Source organism: Hesperophylax consimilis, chromosome 22, assembly GCF_061612785.1.
Source record: "Hesperophylax consimilis isolate HC1 chromosome 22, BYU_Hcon_1.0, whole genome shotgun sequence".
Taxonomy (NCBI): Eukaryota; Metazoa; Arthropoda; class Insecta; order Trichoptera; family Limnephilidae; genus Hesperophylax; species Hesperophylax consimilis.
In genome coordinates, this window is record NC_142857.1 from 11,406,905 (window position 1) to 11,427,272 (window position 20,368).

Genomic DNA, 20,368 nt, shown 5'->3' on the forward strand with positions numbered 1-20,368 from the left:
TTTAAGTTAAGCACCAAAAAGTATTAAGAATTATCTTCTGTTCTGTTATTTAATATGTTATAGGTATGAAAAAATTCAGAATGTATCTTTAAATCAACTAAAGCATTTCTTGAGAGAATTTTTCTCTATTTCAAACGAATCGTGTTTTATTAAATATTTCCACAATTTTCGCTTAATTATTATCGTTTTTTTTCTTAATATTAGTGCACTCCCTCTAAAATTCGTATTTACATATGTCCCTTTCAAACCATCTTTGAACGCATACGACGGGGCCTAAAGCGATCTAGGAGGTTTTGCTTAAGAGGAAGCTACAAGCTAAAAATGTGTTTATTATTGGTATAACTTATATCGCAGGTAATAGGCATTAAAATCGCTTGACAAACGGAGTCTAGAAACGTTCGATTTCAAGCAAAAAACTGGTTTTTATTTATATTGTAAATAATTTTATAACAAAGCAAAAAAGTTAAGCAAGTGAAACTGTCACAGATAATCTTAGCCATAATATTGTATTTTTTAAAAGTTGTTTCCTTTTTGCGTTCACACAATTCTATTGAAAATATTTTTTTTATTATAGTTATATATTATAGTTTGCATTTATATTTTTTATTGAGAAATTTATTTTTTTATTTATATTCTACTCAAGCAAAACGATAGGAAAACCTTCAATTTATCTAAAGCATATTTTTTGGTATTTATAATGTACACCAATTCGTTGTAAAGATTAATCAAAATAGTGATTTGGCATTAAGCTTCGCCTTAAATAGACTTAAGGCATTTGTCGAGATATTTTTGCTATATTTTAAACGAGCCGTGTTTTATTGAATGTTTTTACAATTTTCGCCTAATTGCATGCACCCTCTAACATTCGAATTTACGCATCTCCTTTTCAAACCATCTTCTTCTTCTTTTTAAACGCTTGCTACGGAGCCTTAAACATAGAGACTTTTTTTAATGAAACCTAATTTTGCGATAATTTATTTAAACATTGAAATTTTTCCGAAAAAATCTAAATCATTTAGCAGCCCGCGACAGCCGTAATTTTTTAATACAATCATTCGTTTATTTTGTAAAGCATCGTTTAAGCTTGTTAATAATATTATTTCTGTATCTGGAAGGCATAGGACACACGTCAATTAGGATAATTTTACAGGAGAGCCGAAAAAGGTTATTTCTTTTAAATTTTAATATATTTTTAATTGGATTAACAATGAAATAAGTTTGGGTAAGCTTAATTTAACGATTTTGGATATTATGATGGCACTGGAAAACAATAATCATAATTATTTTTTTTATTTTATATTTCGTCCCGTACAAGATTTCGTTTTATGACACGGACATTTATGAAGAAAGTTATACAAAAATATTTTATTTTATTTAAAAAGTTATTAAATATATCCACTCTTTTAGAAATTGCATTCAATAGCACCATTATTTTTGCCACGCTATGCTGTGCTAGAACATCTGTTCTGCCGTGTGGTATCTTGAACAAGTCGTGGCGATGCTGAAGTTTTCAGGCATTTTTAAGATATAGCGGTTTTGATGTACGGAACAATGAAGATTTTTGGAAAATTACAAGAGGAAATACAACTAGAAAATATATATCAATTTTATAACTACATAATTCACGAACACATGTGGTTAATTTATATTTCAAACATAGAGCTTTACAATTAGAGACGCAATTGCGTAATAATATCTTGTCCAAACGGGTTCCACTTATAGAACTTAGAACGCGATAAGGGTGCGCGTGGATCGGATTCGTTAAAAAATGTTCTGGTTAAAAATTGGAACCAAGTTTTTCGCTTCGTGTCTAATCTACACATATCATTGATTCCAAGAGGAATGGGCTATAAATAGAGTTATGATTTAAATTAAAATTAAGTATTACAAGATTTGCTGTTAGTTTCTAGACTAAATCTATTCGTTGCCTCAGGTAAGTTAATATGATGCATGAACCTCGGATAAGTTCCATGCGTCCGCGTAGTAAATGAGGATTTCATTTTATTTTTTTATTACAGTATTATAAAGCCCGGATTTTATAATACAGTCATACTTCAATTAAGCGTTTTTAATTTAATAATTTATATTACTCTGTTTTATAACTGCTCGGAGCCAATGAGAATATAGCTTACCAATTTGTGAAAAGAGGAATAACATGGGAAAGAGGAAGGTTGGGAAGAACCTGGCCATTGAGATCTGGTTACCAAACATGGATAAAGCCATTTCAAGCCACGTTTCTATTCGGAATCTTTCAAAGATCTAAATTAACATAAACAGTATCAGACACAAAAATAAAATAAAAAAATTGACCGATTTATTTTGGAACACAAATTTGGCGCATAAAATTTTAAAATTTCTAAATTTCTTTAAAATTTTAAAATATGTATTTTTTATTTAATTTTTCTTTATATTCTAACATTTCATAATTCATAACCCAAATAAGTAAAATTGCACATATTTGTACCAAATGTTTGTCATACCTTTTGAGTAAATAAAAAAAATATTAATTCAACCACCACACCGAGGGCATGTGCCTAGCTTGGTGGTCTAAACATGCATTATAATTGTAAATACTTTGTCACTGAATAAGACTTTGCACGAAGATGTCCTCTTCCACCCGGCATGCCGCTCCCGAAAGTCCCGAAAGCCCTTCTGGGCGGAAGGAGAGAGGCTCCTCTGATTACCTCTCACCCCAGAAGATAGGTGGAAACTTGAGTGGCAAACGGCCAACGTGGGAAATGCCCATCTCATACAGGACCCCACCGAGAGACAGCCTGGGTTCTCATTGCCTCGCAAAACCTGGTCCACCATCAATAGGTTAAGGTGCTCCCATAGCCGCTGTGCCCACATGATGCACAGATGGGGCCTTAAAGAGTCGGCGATGTGTGAATGTGGTGTGGTGCAGACCACCGAACATGTGGTCAACGAATGCCAGCTCCATTCATTCCCCGGCGGGATTGATGAGGTCCACATGGCGACGCCTGAGGCCCTAGACTTGCTCTCAGACCTATATATCCCCCTCTGAACCCCCCACCATACGAAGAAGAAGAAGAAGACTGAATAAAGAAAATTTAAAACATTTGGCCTCAAATCTAAATTCAAGTTTCGTATGAAAAAGGCCGCGCAACTGTTCCACCTCAAGCTTATTTAGACATTTGTAATTATAATGTTTAACCTTTTCCTGTTAGATACTCTTAACCAAAACTCGATATAGCTCAGTTCCCCAGGAATCTTAAGACATCAAACCAATCATTGTTCCACGCATTACGAGTTACCTTTGAATATTCATGCGTGGCCTTAAATCTTAAATTTTCCCTAATCCCTCGAATTTCCTGAGAGGTAATTATTAAGCCTAACTTCGACGAGATGATTTAGAGACATAACCGCTCTCAACGTCACATTAAAGACATTGTTGTAATTTGGTGAATACTTTAGTAGAAAACATATATCATGTAAATAATTGCATGTCAGTATTGACAAGACAAAAGGAGTTGAATTCAGATTGCGGGGTATCTAATCATCTAGAGAATTCTACATAATGGGTTTTCCAATAAGAGGTGTTATTTTGATATTCAATCGTAAAAGATCAATGGTTTCGTTGCTTGTGTAGCACGTAGCGCCGTTTTGTTGAAAGTAAACGTTGTCTAGACCAATACCATCCAATTCCGGCCTAAAAAATCATTAATCATCTATCGATAGCGCAATCCATTCACCGTAACTGTTGCTCCAGCCTCATTTTCGAAAAAGTAAGGTCCAATGACTCCGCCGGACCGTAAACTGCACCAAACAGTCCCACGTTGAGAATAGAGAGGCTTTTCAACAATAATACTTGGGTTTTCCGAGCCCCAGATGCGGAAATTTTGCTTGTTGACGAAGCCACCGAGGTGGAAATGAGCCTCATCACTCAAGATAATTTGCATTTGATTCACTCAAGTGAATTTTAATAATTTCAATGCGTTGTTGAAGCGTGTATCGTTCCATTTTTATAAATGACGTAGTTTCTACTTGTCAAATGTCAAAAAATGACAGCTTCAAAAGTAACATCTACCAAAATAGCGGGCTATTCAAAATAACATCTCTTATTGGAAAACCCTGTATATACTTACTTTTTCAACTCGGAATCTGAATAGAGATTATAAAAAGATATATTCTTTTATCTTTATTACACTCTTGTGTAATAACTTAGGGTTCAAAATAAGTTTGTTATAAGTCGTTAGAAATTCTGATTGCGGGGTAATCATCTGGATAATAATACGAGTATATACTTACTTTTTCAACACGGCATCTGAATAGAGATTATAATAACATTTATTCTTTTAAGAACTTAATAAATTCAAAAGAAGATTGTTATATGTCGGTAGAAATTCGGAATGCATTGTTGATAAAGCTATAGGAAAAGTGAGGGAAAAAACTCTATCTTATAGACATGCTAGATTCTTGGATTGTGGATGGAATTTTCGGAGTATCAAGCCCTAAAGTTTTGAATATAATATTTTAACAACAACTTTAAAATATATACATGCAAAGTTCAAAAGTCACGCTTTATGTGTATTAGGTCCCAAAGCATGCAATAAATTTCCAAAAGAACAAAAAAAACGCTGGAGAATTCGAAGGAAAAATTTAAACTCATCTCCTTGGAATTTCATACATATGAATAAATAATAAGCTACCTACCCTTATTTCAGAGCACCCCGCGGTAACCACGTACATTCTAAAACATGTCATTTTATTTTTGCACTGTGGTGCAAATTATGAGATTCCATTTTTTTATCGTCCATGAAAAAGTTAAGGTCCTTCATATATTGAATGTTATTGGTCATACTAATAAATGCGTTTTAAAATTTACACAACTGCTAAACAACCATTGAGTTTTTTTGTGTATTCAATTATTAGTTTATTTTAAACTGTATATAGTTCTGCTGTATAACTATTGTTCTGAAGGCATTACCAAACTGTAGTGAAGTTACTTATTGACGAAATATTTATATTATTTCATAATAGGTACTCATAATGAATTATAAGTATTCTTAATACTGTCGGAAATTATTAATGGTCAAAATTAAATGAAATATTAAATTAAATTATTAATCACCCCTTAAACATTCCCCATTTACTGTATTGTTTAAATCTGACTACAGGTCGTTAAAATAGGGTGTTCCAAAATGAACCATTTTTTATAACTCGATTTCTTTTGCATGCATTGTTATTGTTATAAATAACCAATTTTTATTTCTATAATAATTGCACTCGGCTAAAACACGGGTAACAATTAATTAAAGAAAAGCGTTTTTAACTTCTTCTAAGTACAGAAATATTTTCGTGAACATTTCGGAGTCATCAGAGGTTTTCCAAACATAGGTTTCAATATATTTAAGAATGGAAGAGTCAAATTTTTAAATTGACATTACCAAAGTAGAATGTTTGATAAATTATATTAACCTAACCTAACGTAACAGAACAAAGTATCGAAGGAATGAAGTTAAAAATTATTACCTTAATCTCAGGCAGCGTGATCCTTGTAGGTGGGTCCTTATCCAGCATCTTTGAGATGAGGTGACGGAGCGCCGGCGGTGGGGTTACATCAGATGGGAAGGCCAGGGGCTGTCTTTTGATCAGCGAGTACAGCCCCGCGGCGCCCTCGGCCCGCCAGGGGAGCACCCCCGTCACCAGGGCGTAGAGGGTTACACCCATGGACCAAATGTCAGAGGCCTGGAAATAATAATAAAATTTAGTTGAGTCAGGATTGCCACAGAGATGACATTTAAGTCCACATTAGAAATTGTTTTTACACAATCTAAGGATGTCAACAAACCGAAGATAAGGATAGAATAGTATTGTTACGTAAAGGGCACCCGCAGACGAAAGACTTTGGTAGCGGTGATAGTTGGAAACTATTTAAAAATTCATACAAATTTGTAGCGATGCTACTAGAATATTGAATTATAGCCAATGCAAAACGCATCGTGCTGCAACTTTCTAGATACAATGCTAGCATTCGGCGCTCCTACCTATAAGTCTGAATATTCTCGATGCACCGGGCGGCTATAAAATGAGGCGCATTGTGATGTACTCAGTCAGTCATAAATTAGTATTTTTCGAGTGACCAACCTGCGAGCCCTGCGATAGCTTACTACTTACCTACGCCCGGCTCTGCACGGACTACGAATTATCATGGACTCCTCGGGATCACATCAGCGCATTGTCTCATTACTAGATCCTTAAATTCAAAACAAGTCTCCCTAGTGTCGCGTCGCGTCGCACACCTCCATGTATCGTAATGGATTTTTGTAACCGCTACTGTTGAAACGCAACTCTCGTCTTCGGGCGCTCAAAGTGATGAGAAGTCCGAAGAGAAAACAACATTTTAGGTGAATTCAAAAATTCCACAGGGATTACATTAAGGACCACATGAAAATGAATATTTCAGTTTATCATAGGTATAGAACAATGCTTCCAAATATATTGATGTAATAATGAACTCCTTAACAGTCGCTCATAAATTATGCTTTTATAATAATAAATCGCTACGACTCTGACATCGCCATTTGATATCCTCTTTGATAAGTGGACATACGTATCGTGTGCTTCAACTAGTGACTTTTCTAATTCGTGAGACTTGAATGAATGGTTAGAAAAAACGAAAATTCCATTATTAGAAATATTGACGTGTGTTGTTAGATATTTCGTAATCTGTGACTTTCTGAGCAAACAAACGTGAGTACCGTCGATATTTATGTTTTTGAAAATTAATCTTCATTTCCAAATACAACTGATGATTATAAAAGTCATTCAATCAATCTGTAACATGATGCAAAATACAAACGCTTTCCTGCCTCTATTATGGACGTGCTTTTAATACTATCAATTGTGTACTCACCTGCATGTCAAGGCAAATTTTCACTATGACCAAGGTGAAGAGAGAACCATTGGAATTCCCACTCTAGAGTTTCCAACACTTTATAATATTCATACTTTCATTCAGAATGCAAGCAACACGTACCTTTGAAAAACCTGCTCTTTGATATTCGAGCGCCCTTAGAAATACTACCTTAGACACAACACTAGAGGAGTATGTTCTAATTCTATGGCAACTACTTATCCATTTACTTTCCAAACTTTGCTTCCATTTTACCGTACCATTATTTCTTCTCGCTGTGCATCCTAATGCAATTTGAAATCAGCATTTTTGCTTAATTCGTTTTATTTGATTGCTTCGTTAGATTGAATTTATTTCTGTAGGATAATCTCACGAAACGTTGCAGATATCATCTGTCTGTTGTACGCGGTGGCGAGCATTATTCTATGACCAAACGTAGGCTGTTTGTAATTTTTTAAAGTTCTGGTATAGATTATTATGCAATGAATATTTTAAAATAGCCATTTGTTATCATCTTTCGCTGATTTTTACTACCAACTGAATAAATAAACTTACCAACTTTACAGAAAAAATCATTTTTCATGAAAAATCAATATGTTTTTATTAGGGAATGCACCGTTTTTCAGCTTTTAAGAGTGCACATCACTGACACTTCTTGTAAGAGTTGTAAATGGGATAGGATTAAAAATATCTTTTCCGTTTTTTTAGGTTCACAATAATGATTGAGTTTTCAAGAAACATATCATTGACTAGCTGGACCACGCCACACTTTGCTATGGATTAGACGGTCTGTGCAGATAGAGAAATAATAGCGCGTGTTGCTTTGACGTACAACAGATGGCGCTGTTTTTTAAAAAAGCACGTTTTTACCTGTCACAGGTGACATCTATGTAATATAACTTTGTAACGAATGTAACGTTCAGTCAAAATTTCAAAGAAATTTCGTAAATTTAAGATTTTTAATAAGAGAACATTTAATTTTTTTATTTATTTAGATTTCTGCGTTTGCTTCAATATTCCTCATACTCCTCTAAGTAAAAAAATACTAAATCAACATTTAACTCAATGGAAATTAATTGGTCTAGAACATATTAATGTTTATTGTTATAATATTTTACTGTACGACTGTTTGCTTCCTAAATAAAAAGAAAAAAAATCTCATATCCATCATAATAAATTTAATCTAGCAACATTGATATTATAAATATAATACGATTTTTCATAATGATACTGAGAGTATCAATACCTTGTGAACTACATTCATCTGTATTCGTTTTTGAGCCGTTTTTCCAGTGTGGACATTAATTATACGACGCCAGAACAAGAGAGAGTATAAAAAATCTCAAAAAGTGTTTGAACACGGCTTATCCGAAAACCCGATTAAAATGCTTCATCTGCAAACAGAAAACTTGTTTGCACAATGACGCCGTAAAAAAAGAAGATTTTTGATTGCCAGGAAGAAATTGTGATGAGATCTGGACTGGACGAAGAAGTGAAAAAACCCCGGTGTAAAATAAACAGGAGAAATCTGTTCCGAGTTTTAGAAATGCTTTTCGATAACTTTAAACCACGATTAATAAATTATCAAAATGATATAAACATGCCTCTCTAACAGTTCCAGTATTCGATGATCTTTTTTTTACTGTTAATTTTTTCTACGTTCAGAGTTTAGTCTTAGGTTCTAGAGAATTACACAGATTTCTCTAGAATATTTCAACATTTTCCCAGGTCGGCTAGTGAATTTTGAATGATTATCAAAATTTGAAAATTTTCCTCTATTTTGTGTTTATCCATTTTACCTAAAAAAGTTTTTTTCCCTATATCTAGGGGAATTTCCCTCACAGTATGAGATGCTCGACGCCCGAATGTTAGGATGACCGCGAAAATTTCTGTGTGAATTTCGCGCTTTGTAGAGAACTAACAGCCATTAAATGTTTAAATTAGGTATCTACTAAAATCAAAGCTTACAAATTGTAACATTGTAACTGTTGGATCTCTTTTTAATTTACGCATTTATTTTAAAACACAAAAAAAACGTTAAATAAAAATATTATATAATCACCTAAACTAAACTCTAGACTACAATAAAATTAATTGGTAAAATTATCGCTGAAATTTTCAGTTTTACAAAAGTTTGTGGATTCCGGAGATTTGAAAAGTTTATCTCGAAGATCAAGAAAGAATGTTATTATAAGAAGAACAAACAGAACGGTCTTAAAACACGAAACCAAGTAAATCTTATATTCTTTTCTTTATCTTTGAATTAAGCAAAGTTTTCATTCTTCGGATTTCGATGTGAATGGGGTGGGAAGGATGTTGAAATCTACCCAATAAAAATACGGTACCACGAAAAATCAGAATTTCATTTCAAAAATCTTATATAGTCAAAGTAATGAAAATGCCTTGAACTAAACTAAGCCATTGGGATATATAATTTATATAATACTAACTTGGGGTAAAGTTTTGTGGTTGTGAATTAGAGTACCTTAAAACTGGGTGTATTTTTTTTTAATGTGGAAATTTATTTTAGTATTTTTTTCACTCGAACTTGCCATTTCTGCCTCGGGCGTCCTCGACTACTTCTGCCATTTACTTCCACTTCATAAATTATCCTTACACGCATTTCTTCGTTCATCACATACGCCACATGTTAACACACATAAGTAATTGATTAATTTGATCGTGCCTTGTCTTTCTCGAGCGTCCCAGATTGTTAATATTGAAATACTACATTATATCGACTTTCATTCGATTCCGTATATCAGGTGTATCTTTCTCAGGTGTCCCCGATTTTTTCTACCGTTCAAACCACCCCCTAAAATACTCATTGCATGGATATCCATGAATAAACAACTTGGGGATATTTGAGATATGACGGGCTTCGGTCGGTTTCGAGCGTTCGCCAGAAACGGGTCTCCAGCGATAACTGCAAAACGTTGACATGTGCGCTAAGATAGTCAAGAAAAGTCGTTCTGGATAAGACAAAATAAATTATGGAGTAATCTTTTATCGATAAATAGAGTTACTATAGTCAATATTCGTGTGAATTGGTTCTTTTGATATTAAAACTTTACTGTGCGTGTGCACCCGGAGCACTTGAAGTTAGTGAGCCAATCGGGCAACACAGGATAGTGGCAATGCAAGATGAAAAAAATATATTTGGTTTAAAGGTGGTTTTTTTCATCACTACTATATATATATCACTTTACAAAAGTCTGTTGAATTGCCATTGTCCTAAGTTGTCATGGAACCATTTTTTGAAAGGAAACCAAAATTTACAATATCCTAAATCAGGTTTTTCGTCACTTTTCGTGACTTCACATCACCTTAAACTTTAAAAATCTAAGAAATATGGTAAATAAAAAGGACAAGAAAAAAATCTATTACGCTTTATGTCATTCTCGTTTTAATATGGAATTATAGGAGAGAATATGCTGTATCTAAGTATATACATAACCTGAACACAATTCAAAAAGGAATCATAGACCATACTGAAAGTACCAATAAGAATGCCTTCGATTGAAATTTTCAATATTTTTGATGTACCAAATGTACAACAAATATATGCTTAAAATATACTATTCAAAAACACTGAATCCTCTACAATACCGCGTATTCATCACACAAGGTCAAATCACAATGACATAAAAAATATTCCATGTCATAAAACCACATTCGGTCAAAGAAATTATATTTATTTTGCGACGAAACTACACAACATCCTTCCGCCTCATATAAAACGAATAGAAAATTTGCATAATTAAAAATCAAGAATAAAAATCTGGCTGAAAGAGATTAATGAAAAAAAACTAATAAAACAGAAATGAATAACTTTATTTTGCTTCACCACAGGTCACCCTAGTGAGGAGGACTAAGAAATACAATTTACTATATATTTATATAATATCATATTTTATATGTACAATGGTCAAATAGTCTCTATAACAATAAAAAAATACTCACAGGTACCTGAGGTAAGATTGTTCAAAGATTTATTAGTTTCTTTTTCTCTTTAAGATGGATGGCGCTCATACCCATTATATTTAAAAATACACAATAGTAACAATAACAATCCCACGGGTAGTATTTATAGGTTCTGATAAACTATTTTAATTGGTAAACTTCTGTACATATTCGTACAAGAGATAATAAATTCCGTGGGTACCTAATAAAGCGTTTACCGAAATAATTGTTATTTCAAAACAAGTGGGAAAAGTTAGTTGTGTTGGGCTAAAGCTAGTTAAAATAATGATGTACTCTTTACTCGTCATTAAATATAACATGTCCCATTAAATGTGCTGCTCATACTATTCATTTCACTACCTCCAAAAGACAAAATATTTTTTTTTCAAGTGCTTAAAAAAAGCGGTTTACTCACAGAAAAGGATAGGAACGCATATTTTGACAAAAAATTAACAATTAGATCTGTCAAAGAGCAAAAAAGCGTATAGGTGGCGTTGATTTGATTTTTATATAAAATCTACAGTTTTATTCAAAGATTAATGAAATTTTGCACACTTGACCTTCAAAGCAAAAGGATGGTAGCTGTCTATATCTGATTTCAAAAAACTTTATGTAGGGATCAGGAAATGCACGAGACAGCTAGTATTTCAAAAAAACCCCACTAGACCATACTGAGATTGCTGTTCTAAGAAAAAGATAAAAAAAGGCAAAGAAGATTTAATTTTATATCTAACAACTCACAAGAGCGCCCCTGTCTGTACAGTGTAAAAACAGAGGAGCTATGTCGCCACCCGGAAGGGAGGCATTGAGAGGTGGGTTAAGGTAGGGGCTGTAGGAAGGGATTTATTAATGCGTGTCTTGAAAATGTCTGGATTATATGATGGAGGGAAAGCAGATGCCGGTAACTCGTTCCACATATAAGCCGTTTTAGACAAAAACAGTCGAAGAAGCAGCCCGTTCTCATCAACTGTGCACGCGTGTTCCCCTCGTGCAAATCGAAATTCACGTACGTGCATCGGTGCACCGGGGATCAATGCTTCTAGCTACTTAGATCAGGCTCCATTAAAATACCCGTAGAACAGATTGCGTCTGTGACTTGGAGATGGAAATCGGTCCAATAACAATGGATTGTCAATCAGACGGACCGCCTTCCTTTGCACAGAATCAAGTAGGTTTATCAAGTAGATATTGTGGGGCTCCAGACAAGAGGTGGCTCCCAAATTCAAATGTTGAGCGTATGTGAGATTAGAATAGGGTGAGTAGCTGGTTACTATTTAAGAAACTGCTAGCCCAATACATGATATGATACTATTCATCCTACATTAAAAGTTGAACAAGCCCTAAAGGAAAATGTAAAAAAATCCTGGGCATACTCAAAATCATTGCGTAACATCGATGGTTTCAAGAAATTAATAAGAGGGAATCATTGGTTGAGTTTTATGTTTACTTGATTATAGATGACAGTATCAGGATGAAACCGGTCACGTCAAAATACAGTTTCGGTATAAAAGATGATGTCGCGAAATTGTGTTTGTAAAGTTTCAGTTTCCAAAACAAGCGGTGAAAATAATACTGCAAAATGCTCTCCGCTCCTGAACGTGAAAGTTTTAGTTGCATTTTATGCTGAATGGAATTTTAAACATTTAAACTTTAAAGGTCCCTACCTACAACGAGTTTAAATAAAAACTTATCCTAGTATCACTAAATCACTCGATCACTGAACTATTTTAAACATAGCATACTTTAAAGGTCCCTAACTATACAACGAATTTGAAAAAAAAACTTATTAGAATCACTGAATCACTCGATGACTGAACTATTTTAAACAATTAAACAAAATTTAAAGGTCCTTTCCTACTATGACTTTAAATAAAAACTTATCCTTATCTTATAGAAGAATTACTCGATCACTGAACTATTTACATCTAAGGACACAGAGTTTAAAAAAAAATAAGGATTTTTTTTTTTTTTTTTTTTTTTTTTTTTTTTTTTTTTTTTTTTTTTTTTTTTTTTTTTTTTTTTTTTTTTTATTTTTTTTTTTTATAGTAATACCGCACAAGGATAGGCTGTACGAAAAACAGCGAAGCAGAATCCGTTTATCTTTTTTTAAATTTTTTTTATATTAACTCCACACAGGAGGCCCTGAAGAAAATAATTTCCCTCAGGGCCTATGTCATCTTTGGAGATGCTGTGTGGAGGGTCTTTTGTGGAGAGGAAGGAGTGAACATGGGTCTTGAAGAGTCCCATGTCTACCTGACGCCTGTGCTCTAAAGATTGCAGTCCGTTTGTTAAGATTGGGGAATCTATCAAACGGTCCGCCCGTTTCTGCACAGAGTCAAGGGGTTTTTTCAGGTATTTAGGGGCTCCGGACCAGAGATGGCTGCCAAATTCGACAGTAGGGCGCACTTGCGATTTGTACAGGGTCAGCAGTTGTGTACTATTAAAGTATCTGCGGGCCCTGTACAGTACGCCCAGCTTCTGAGAGGCCAGCTTTACTCTGACTTCGATGGAGCCCCCATACCTGAGCTGGTCACTTATAGTCACACCAAGCATATCAATGGAAGGCCTGTTCGGAAGATTGCTTCCGTTGAAGGAGACTAGATTATCATTTAGATCCCTTTTAGACGTAATCAGACAGGATTGGGTCTTTGAAACATTAAATTCGACGAGATTATTTTTACCCCAGGAGGAAATACTCTCGAGATAACCGTCCATTCTCTGCTTCAAAGCCCTCCGAGCCGTTGGAGTTTGTGTGCCCTTTGGGGGATTGTCAAACAAAAAGCTATCATGAACTGTACTGTCATCCGCGTAACAATGAATCGGTGCACATGTCAAAAGGTCATTGATGTGCAACAAAAACAAAGTCGGAGACAGAACCGATCCCTGTGGGACGCCAGCATTTATAGAGTGTGAGGATGAGGTGAAACCGTCAGCAACTGCCTGAATCGACCTATCCCTTAAAAAGTCAGCAATCCACGTACACAGGGATGCGGAAAGTCCTTAAGAAGGCAATTTGTTGACTAGTCCTCGGTGCCAGACCCGGTCAATATCTATATAAATAAAAAATTATAATGTTCGTTTGTTCAAAATCTTAAATTTCCGAATGTTCTTCACCGATTGCTTTTAAATTTTGACACAACTTTGCATTAGAATACGCGTATGTTTTTAGGTACCTATATTATATAGATGCCACCTGAGACAGGTAAAAACATGTATTTTTTTTAAATAGCGCCTTCTGTTGGACAAACATGCTTTTTTTTTAAACAGTGACATTTGTTGGACGAAACTCTATCTACACAGACAGACTAAGCCACAACTACGCGTGGCGGGGTACAGCTAGTATTAAATTCAAAACTCACAACCGACAACCTCCTTCGTGTAGGTAATCTCTAAGAGTGCTGAAGATGCCTTGTAACACCACGTATTTAAAAAAAATACTTTTTTGTATTTTTATGTGAGTAATGTAGGGTAGGCAATTCTTATACGAAATTTTAAAGCTTCCTCTTTCTCAGCTCTTTTCCCTCCCTATTCACATTTAGCTTAGCACGATGTCTTAGTTAAGAGGAAGCTACAAGCCAAAAACGTAGTAATATTGTAGGTAATAGGCATTAAAATCGCAATCGACAAACGGAGTCTAGAAACGTTCGATTTCAAGCACAAAAGTGATTTTTTATTTATTTTATACATAATTTTATAAGAAAGCAAAAAAATAAATCAAGAGAAACTGTCACAGACAATCTTAGCTTTAATACTGTATTTTTTAAAAGTTGTTTCCTTTATGTGTTCATACATTTCTATAGGAAAAATGTTTTTTTTAGTAGTTTATAATAATGTTTTTTATTGAGTCATTTATTTATTTATTTGTATTCTACTAAAGCGAAGCGATAGGAAAACCTTAAATTTATCTAAAGCATATTTTTTGGTATTCATAATGTACACCAATTCGTTATAAAGATTAATCAAAATAGTGATTTAGCACTAAGCTTCGCCTTAAGGATGTCATCGTAATATTGACTCTGAACAGTAGGAGCTTTTGTGCGATTTTCACGCAAAAAAATGATAAAGGGCCTCGCTCGCTTCCTTTGCAGCGATACGGGAGAAATATTATTTTGTTTTTTACCATTTCTCATTTACTGTACTTAAATGTGTTCTAAATTTGTATTTTTCTCGGTAATATTATAGGTATTGGTGTATAACTGTATAATTATTTTGCGAGACGATGAAAATAAATAAATAAATAATTATAAGAGGCATACTTTGAATTTTATGGTAATATATAACTCTCGTGCGATAATTTTAATCATTTATAATCTCTGTAAAGAGTTGTTTCTGAATACAAGCTCATAATTCTGATAAATCAGATGAAATTAAAATTTTAACGCTTTTTCTGGGAATTTGACTACTGTCGAACGTTTAAAAAATTTGGAGAAAAAAGTGATATTCTTTAAAATTTCAAATATTTTTATTTCGAAAGATAAAAATCCTTCCTAGAAATTGTGAAAGTTTCCCAGAAGGCGTTGAAGGTTTATAAAAAAACCACTAGTATTTATAACATCAAGATGAGGAAATTACAAAAACAGTTCCATGATATCTCATCAAAATGACAATTCAACACACCTTTAAAGAGTGATTTAGAGTCATTTAAAGATTAAAGATTAGAATGTTCAACACTTCTCTCATTCTGATTACAGATCAGAATGTTCAACACTTCTCTTATTCTGATTAGAGATCAGATGCTGATTTTATTTTACATTAGTGGAGTTCTAATCGCTCTTTTTTTTAAGTTTGACAAATTAAATTAAGAGCACTACCTTTTTCTTTTTAAAATAATAATTTCATAACCTAATGCCTTGATAACAATCTTTGGGTATAAGGAATCGGAGAAAGTACAAGAATGTCAGGACTTGGCCAGTATTGTCCAAGAGTTTCGGCACCAAGAATGATGACAAAGAGAAGCCCAGTAAAAAAATTATTAAAATATTGAAGACAATATTAGTGATTTCTAAACGAAAATCTGAAAGAGAAAAATTAGAAAAGGAAACGGTCACATCTGGGACTCGAACCCAGGACCCTTGTCTTTCCGTGACAGTGCTCTACCAACTGAGCTAATGGGACCCTATTCCCCTCGGTCATTTTTAACTGTATCATACTTCGAATAAGAACTACTAACATTATCATTTTTTCACCGCACATTTTTTATTGGTTCCTTTTCTAATTTTTCTGTTTCAGATTTTCGTTTAGAAATCACTAATATTGTCTTCAATGTTTAAATATTACAATTTGAGGTTTTACTCAATAAAGTCATTCCGAAAAATAAATAAAAAAATTATTTCTTATCTTGAATCAGTTAATGTGAAATATTTAGATAACGCCAGGAGTACTAAACAGCTAACTAGCATTCGTTATATTTAGTTGGAGCGAAATGGCACCAAAGTCAACATAAAAACATAACAAAAGTCATAAACAAACACCCCATAATGCAGGACATCATATACGGATGCTACTGAAGGCCGTCTCTGTTTCATGTTCACAAACGGCTTAAGGTTTTCTATGATTTCCCTTCATACAACAGGTGAATGCGGAGGAATTCCTAGAAAAGGCCATAGCCAACTTCTTCCTGCTCCCAACACAACATAAACAGACATGTATGTAATATATGGCCGCGGTTGGCTACTGTTGCTGATGCTTGGGGATGATGTTGAGAGGTGTTTTTAAAACATTTTTTTTCTTCCCGAGAAAATACAAGGCCTCTAAGTCTATAATAGCCAGGTAACATTTTAAACACCCATATGAGGTAAAAATTGTAAGGCGCAATAACGTCGTTCTATTTGTACAAAGAACATTAACTTTGAATTCAGTTAATTTAAATGATTCATCACTTCGTGAAAAATAAGATCCGAGAAAATGAAAAAAAAATGTCAACCAAGTCAGTGGTTCATCCAGCCCCTATTAGAGAGAGAAAATAGTTAAGTTATGTCAAAAACTGTTGGTTCACTCCAAGAGTACAGGGAATTTAAAAATAGGTGAGTGATATTCAATTTCGAGTATTCAAAACCATGGTGTGGTTAGGACTGAATAGAGAAATGTGAATTTGATGGTTTTATTCACACTATACGGATCCCTTTTCTATAGTCGATCCTCTGTCCATCATAAGACCATAATTCATGGTAGCGAAATGCTCGTATCACAAAAAAAGTCCATTTATATTTAATTCAATTAAAAACATGTTTTACACGTGTCTCACATAGATGCAAGCTTTCAAGATAACGAGAAAACAAAAATCTTTAAAACTGTTTGCGCAACAAACAGAAAAATAAATGAAAATCTAGCTGCTTCCCTCGAGTTAGAAATAAACTTGTTTATCCATTCTTCTCGGCATCTCCTTCTCGGCTTCGTCTAACGTCATTTGGCACGTGTAAAAGCTCTTGGAAGCGTGAAATCAGTGCATTTTCATTCAGCGGACTGATCTACATCGAACACAGCGACTTTGCGACAGCAATGATTACCATTTAAATAAATTGATTTATTATATGTTTGCCGCAAATAAATATAATTTACAGAAATTCTACGATAGAATATTTCATTGGGGAAAAGAATAAAAAAGATTTTAATTTCAAAATCTCTGTACTTCAAATTGAAAACGAAATTATTTAAAATGCGCTACTTCATTTTGTCACAAGTGTAAAACAAAGGATTATAGTTTAATTTTACGATATTTAATATCAAATTAACTTGTACTTTCAGAGGATGTAATATTTATACATTAGCAGTTAAAAACCCGCTCCATGGGTTTATTTTCTGCTAGGCCCTGCGGGCGGCATTTAGTTGGGCTTAGCCCAGTTTAAGTGATACTAACAACAGTTACATTTAATAGGTCGATATTATTAGGTCAATGGGAAGATATATTATATAAAAACATTCTGTATTAGTCAAATCACGGACAATGAGAGGAACACACTTCACCCCAACATAAATCTCGTCAATGAAAAAAATGTTTCCTCTTCCATACCACCGAAATGATTTCATTTTTAAATCGAAATTAAATTGAAAAGTTTATATATGCAATTCCGAGATAAATAAAAAATTCAAAAATATTACATTTAACTAAGCTGAAATAGTATTTTACTCTTACCAAAGATTTTCAAAGTCATTCCATTTATTTTTAAATATATTAAGAATTATTTTAATGGCATAAGTCCTAAAAAATCTACATATTTGGGTGAAATAATATTATGCTCTTGCCAAAAGATTCTCAAATAAAATACATTTAAAAATAATATATTAATTTTTTATTGGGATAAGTCCTAAAAAATAGAAAAAAACAAATAACTTCCCAATTTTGAATGGAAATACTTTACGCAATGAATTTTTAATATACTTCGTATGTAGTTTTTGACACTAAACAGGAGTTAATTTGTTTTTGAGGATCAATTCTGTAAGCTTCAATAATTCAAATACGCTTGTTACTCTGTCCAGGACACTGCAAATGTCCTATCGAACATTCCCAATGTCAATCATTTGCATGTTTGACCGTACATTTCCGCTGTCTGACAGGACATTTGCAGTATCCGACCGGGCATTTCCCTGTCCTACAGGACATTTGCAGTGTCCGACCGGACTTTTTCTCTGTCCGACAGGACATTTGCAGTGTCCGACCGGACATTTCTTCTGTCTTACAGGACATTTTCTCTGTCCGACAGGACATTTGCGGACTGGACATTTCCTATGTCCCATCGGACATTCCCAATGTCCCGATGCCTGCTGTGATAATGATAATTTTTATTGTAATGTAATTAATCCAATGGGTTATTAACTTTCTAAAACATATTTTCTTCGATATTAACCAAAAATTATATGAACAAAAACGATCTTCATTTCAATTTCTCAAAAGTCTTAATTTTTTGGGTCCGGTCGCCTGCAAACCGAAATGAACCATACGGTCGGTTATAATTGAGGGGCAGAATGGTCGTTTTTTGCCTGCAGACCCCTGATTTAATTTTTTGCGCGAAGATTATGCGGAATTTACCCGAAACATTTGAATTCGACCAATCAGAGGTCCGAAAACGTCCAGACGATAGCATAATAATACTACCAGATAGCTGATTTTTTTTAATAGGATATATAAAAATACATAACAAACAAGCTTCTTGGAATAATGCACATTAAAACTTCGTAAGTTTATAATATTGTAGCCTTGTAACCGTGTAACCATATAACCTTGTATCCCGTATGACGTTATAACTTTGTAACTCTGTAGCCTAGTAACAATGCAGTATTGCAGAGAAAAACTTACGGATCGAAAAAAATTGCGGAGTAAATATCCTAATAAAGACTGGAAGAAACAGACTCAAATTAACATTAAAGTATTCTTACCTTTGTGACCTGCTGCGGGTTGGCGCAGGGAAAGGCCTCCGGGGCCAGGAAGGCTGGGGTCCCAGGCCCGCCCCCACCAGAGCCTTCGCTGCTGCCCCCCAGGTCTGCTACCAGCACCTTCCCGTCCTCCCCCACCAGAAGGTTTGCTGGCTTGATATCGCGGTGGATGATGTTCTGGTAATGTACTGGAACAAAAAAGCAGCAATGTATCTCTAAATAGTATAAAATAAAGTTGCTGTTCGTGCCTGATAGATTGACTTTCTCTTTCTTCCCTTCAGTTTATTTTTGTGTGTTATGAGAATGTTGACTGTCTGGAACCAGTGGAAAATGGCATTTTATTTTTTTAGATACATATATATTTTGTGTGACTGTGGGAAGGGGTGGGAGGAAATGCCAGGGGTGATTGGTGTGTTTTTAACCGGGTTATTATGAACTGGTTACTTAGTTTATAGTTTATGCCGTATCAAGGTACATTTGAATCCTCTAATGTTCTCTCACAAGGATGACAGTGAGTCTGAAACGAGGTGCGTGTTTACTACACTTTAATTTTGTCTGTTTAAAAATGCAAAATATTGAGAGGCTGAAGGAAGTGTGGAGGAAAATCAGTTAAGGAAGATTATTCAGATCTATTATATTTATAGCTACAGTCATTTCAAGCTATGACATTTGAATAATGGTCTCTCGTCAGAGTATATTCCACCAGTGTAAGTAAACTAATTTTCAATTCCGTGAAAAAACTAACTAGTTTAATTAATTAGTACCCGAAACTTTGTTTTTCAGAGTTAAGAGAGTTAGGTTCAGAGAACTACCACTCTGCCACGGAGGCAGCAAACTAAGTTAAGAGTATAAATGAATGCTTTGAATGCCCCTATTATGCGAGTTGAAATTATATAATTTTTCAAGAGAATGTTCGTATTTATCTTCATCCGTATTAGTTAAAGAGGAAGCCACAAGCCAAAAATGTATATATTCTTGGTATACCTTATATTGTAGGTAATAGGCATTAAAATCGCTTGACAAACGGAGTCCAGAAACGTTCGATTTCAAGCACAAAACTGGTTTTTATTTATTTTGTAAATAATTTTATAAGAAAGCAAAAAAGTAAATCAAGTGAAACTGTCACAAATAATCTTAGCTATAATACTGTATTTTTTA

At 34.1% G+C, this 20,368-nt stretch overlaps 1 protein-coding gene across 5 annotated transcripts in view; it reads right to left on the reverse strand.

The window, feature by feature from the left end:
• LOC149412846 (calcium/calmodulin-dependent protein kinase kinase 1) overlaps positions 1-20,368 on the reverse strand; it is a 561,749-nt gene that overhangs the window by 12,012 nt on the left and 529,369 nt on the right. For all 5 annotated transcript variants that reach the window (XM_089645632.1, XM_089645633.1, XM_089645631.1 and 2 more), the window contains 2 exons: positions 19,214-19,398; positions 5,494-5,709 (listed from right to left, as the gene is read on the reverse strand). In XM_089645632.1, coding sequence (XP_089501758.1) covers positions 5,494-5,709; positions 19,214-19,398 — 401 coding nt within the window. The remainder of the gene's footprint in view (positions 1-5,493; positions 5,710-19,213; positions 19,399-20,368) is intronic.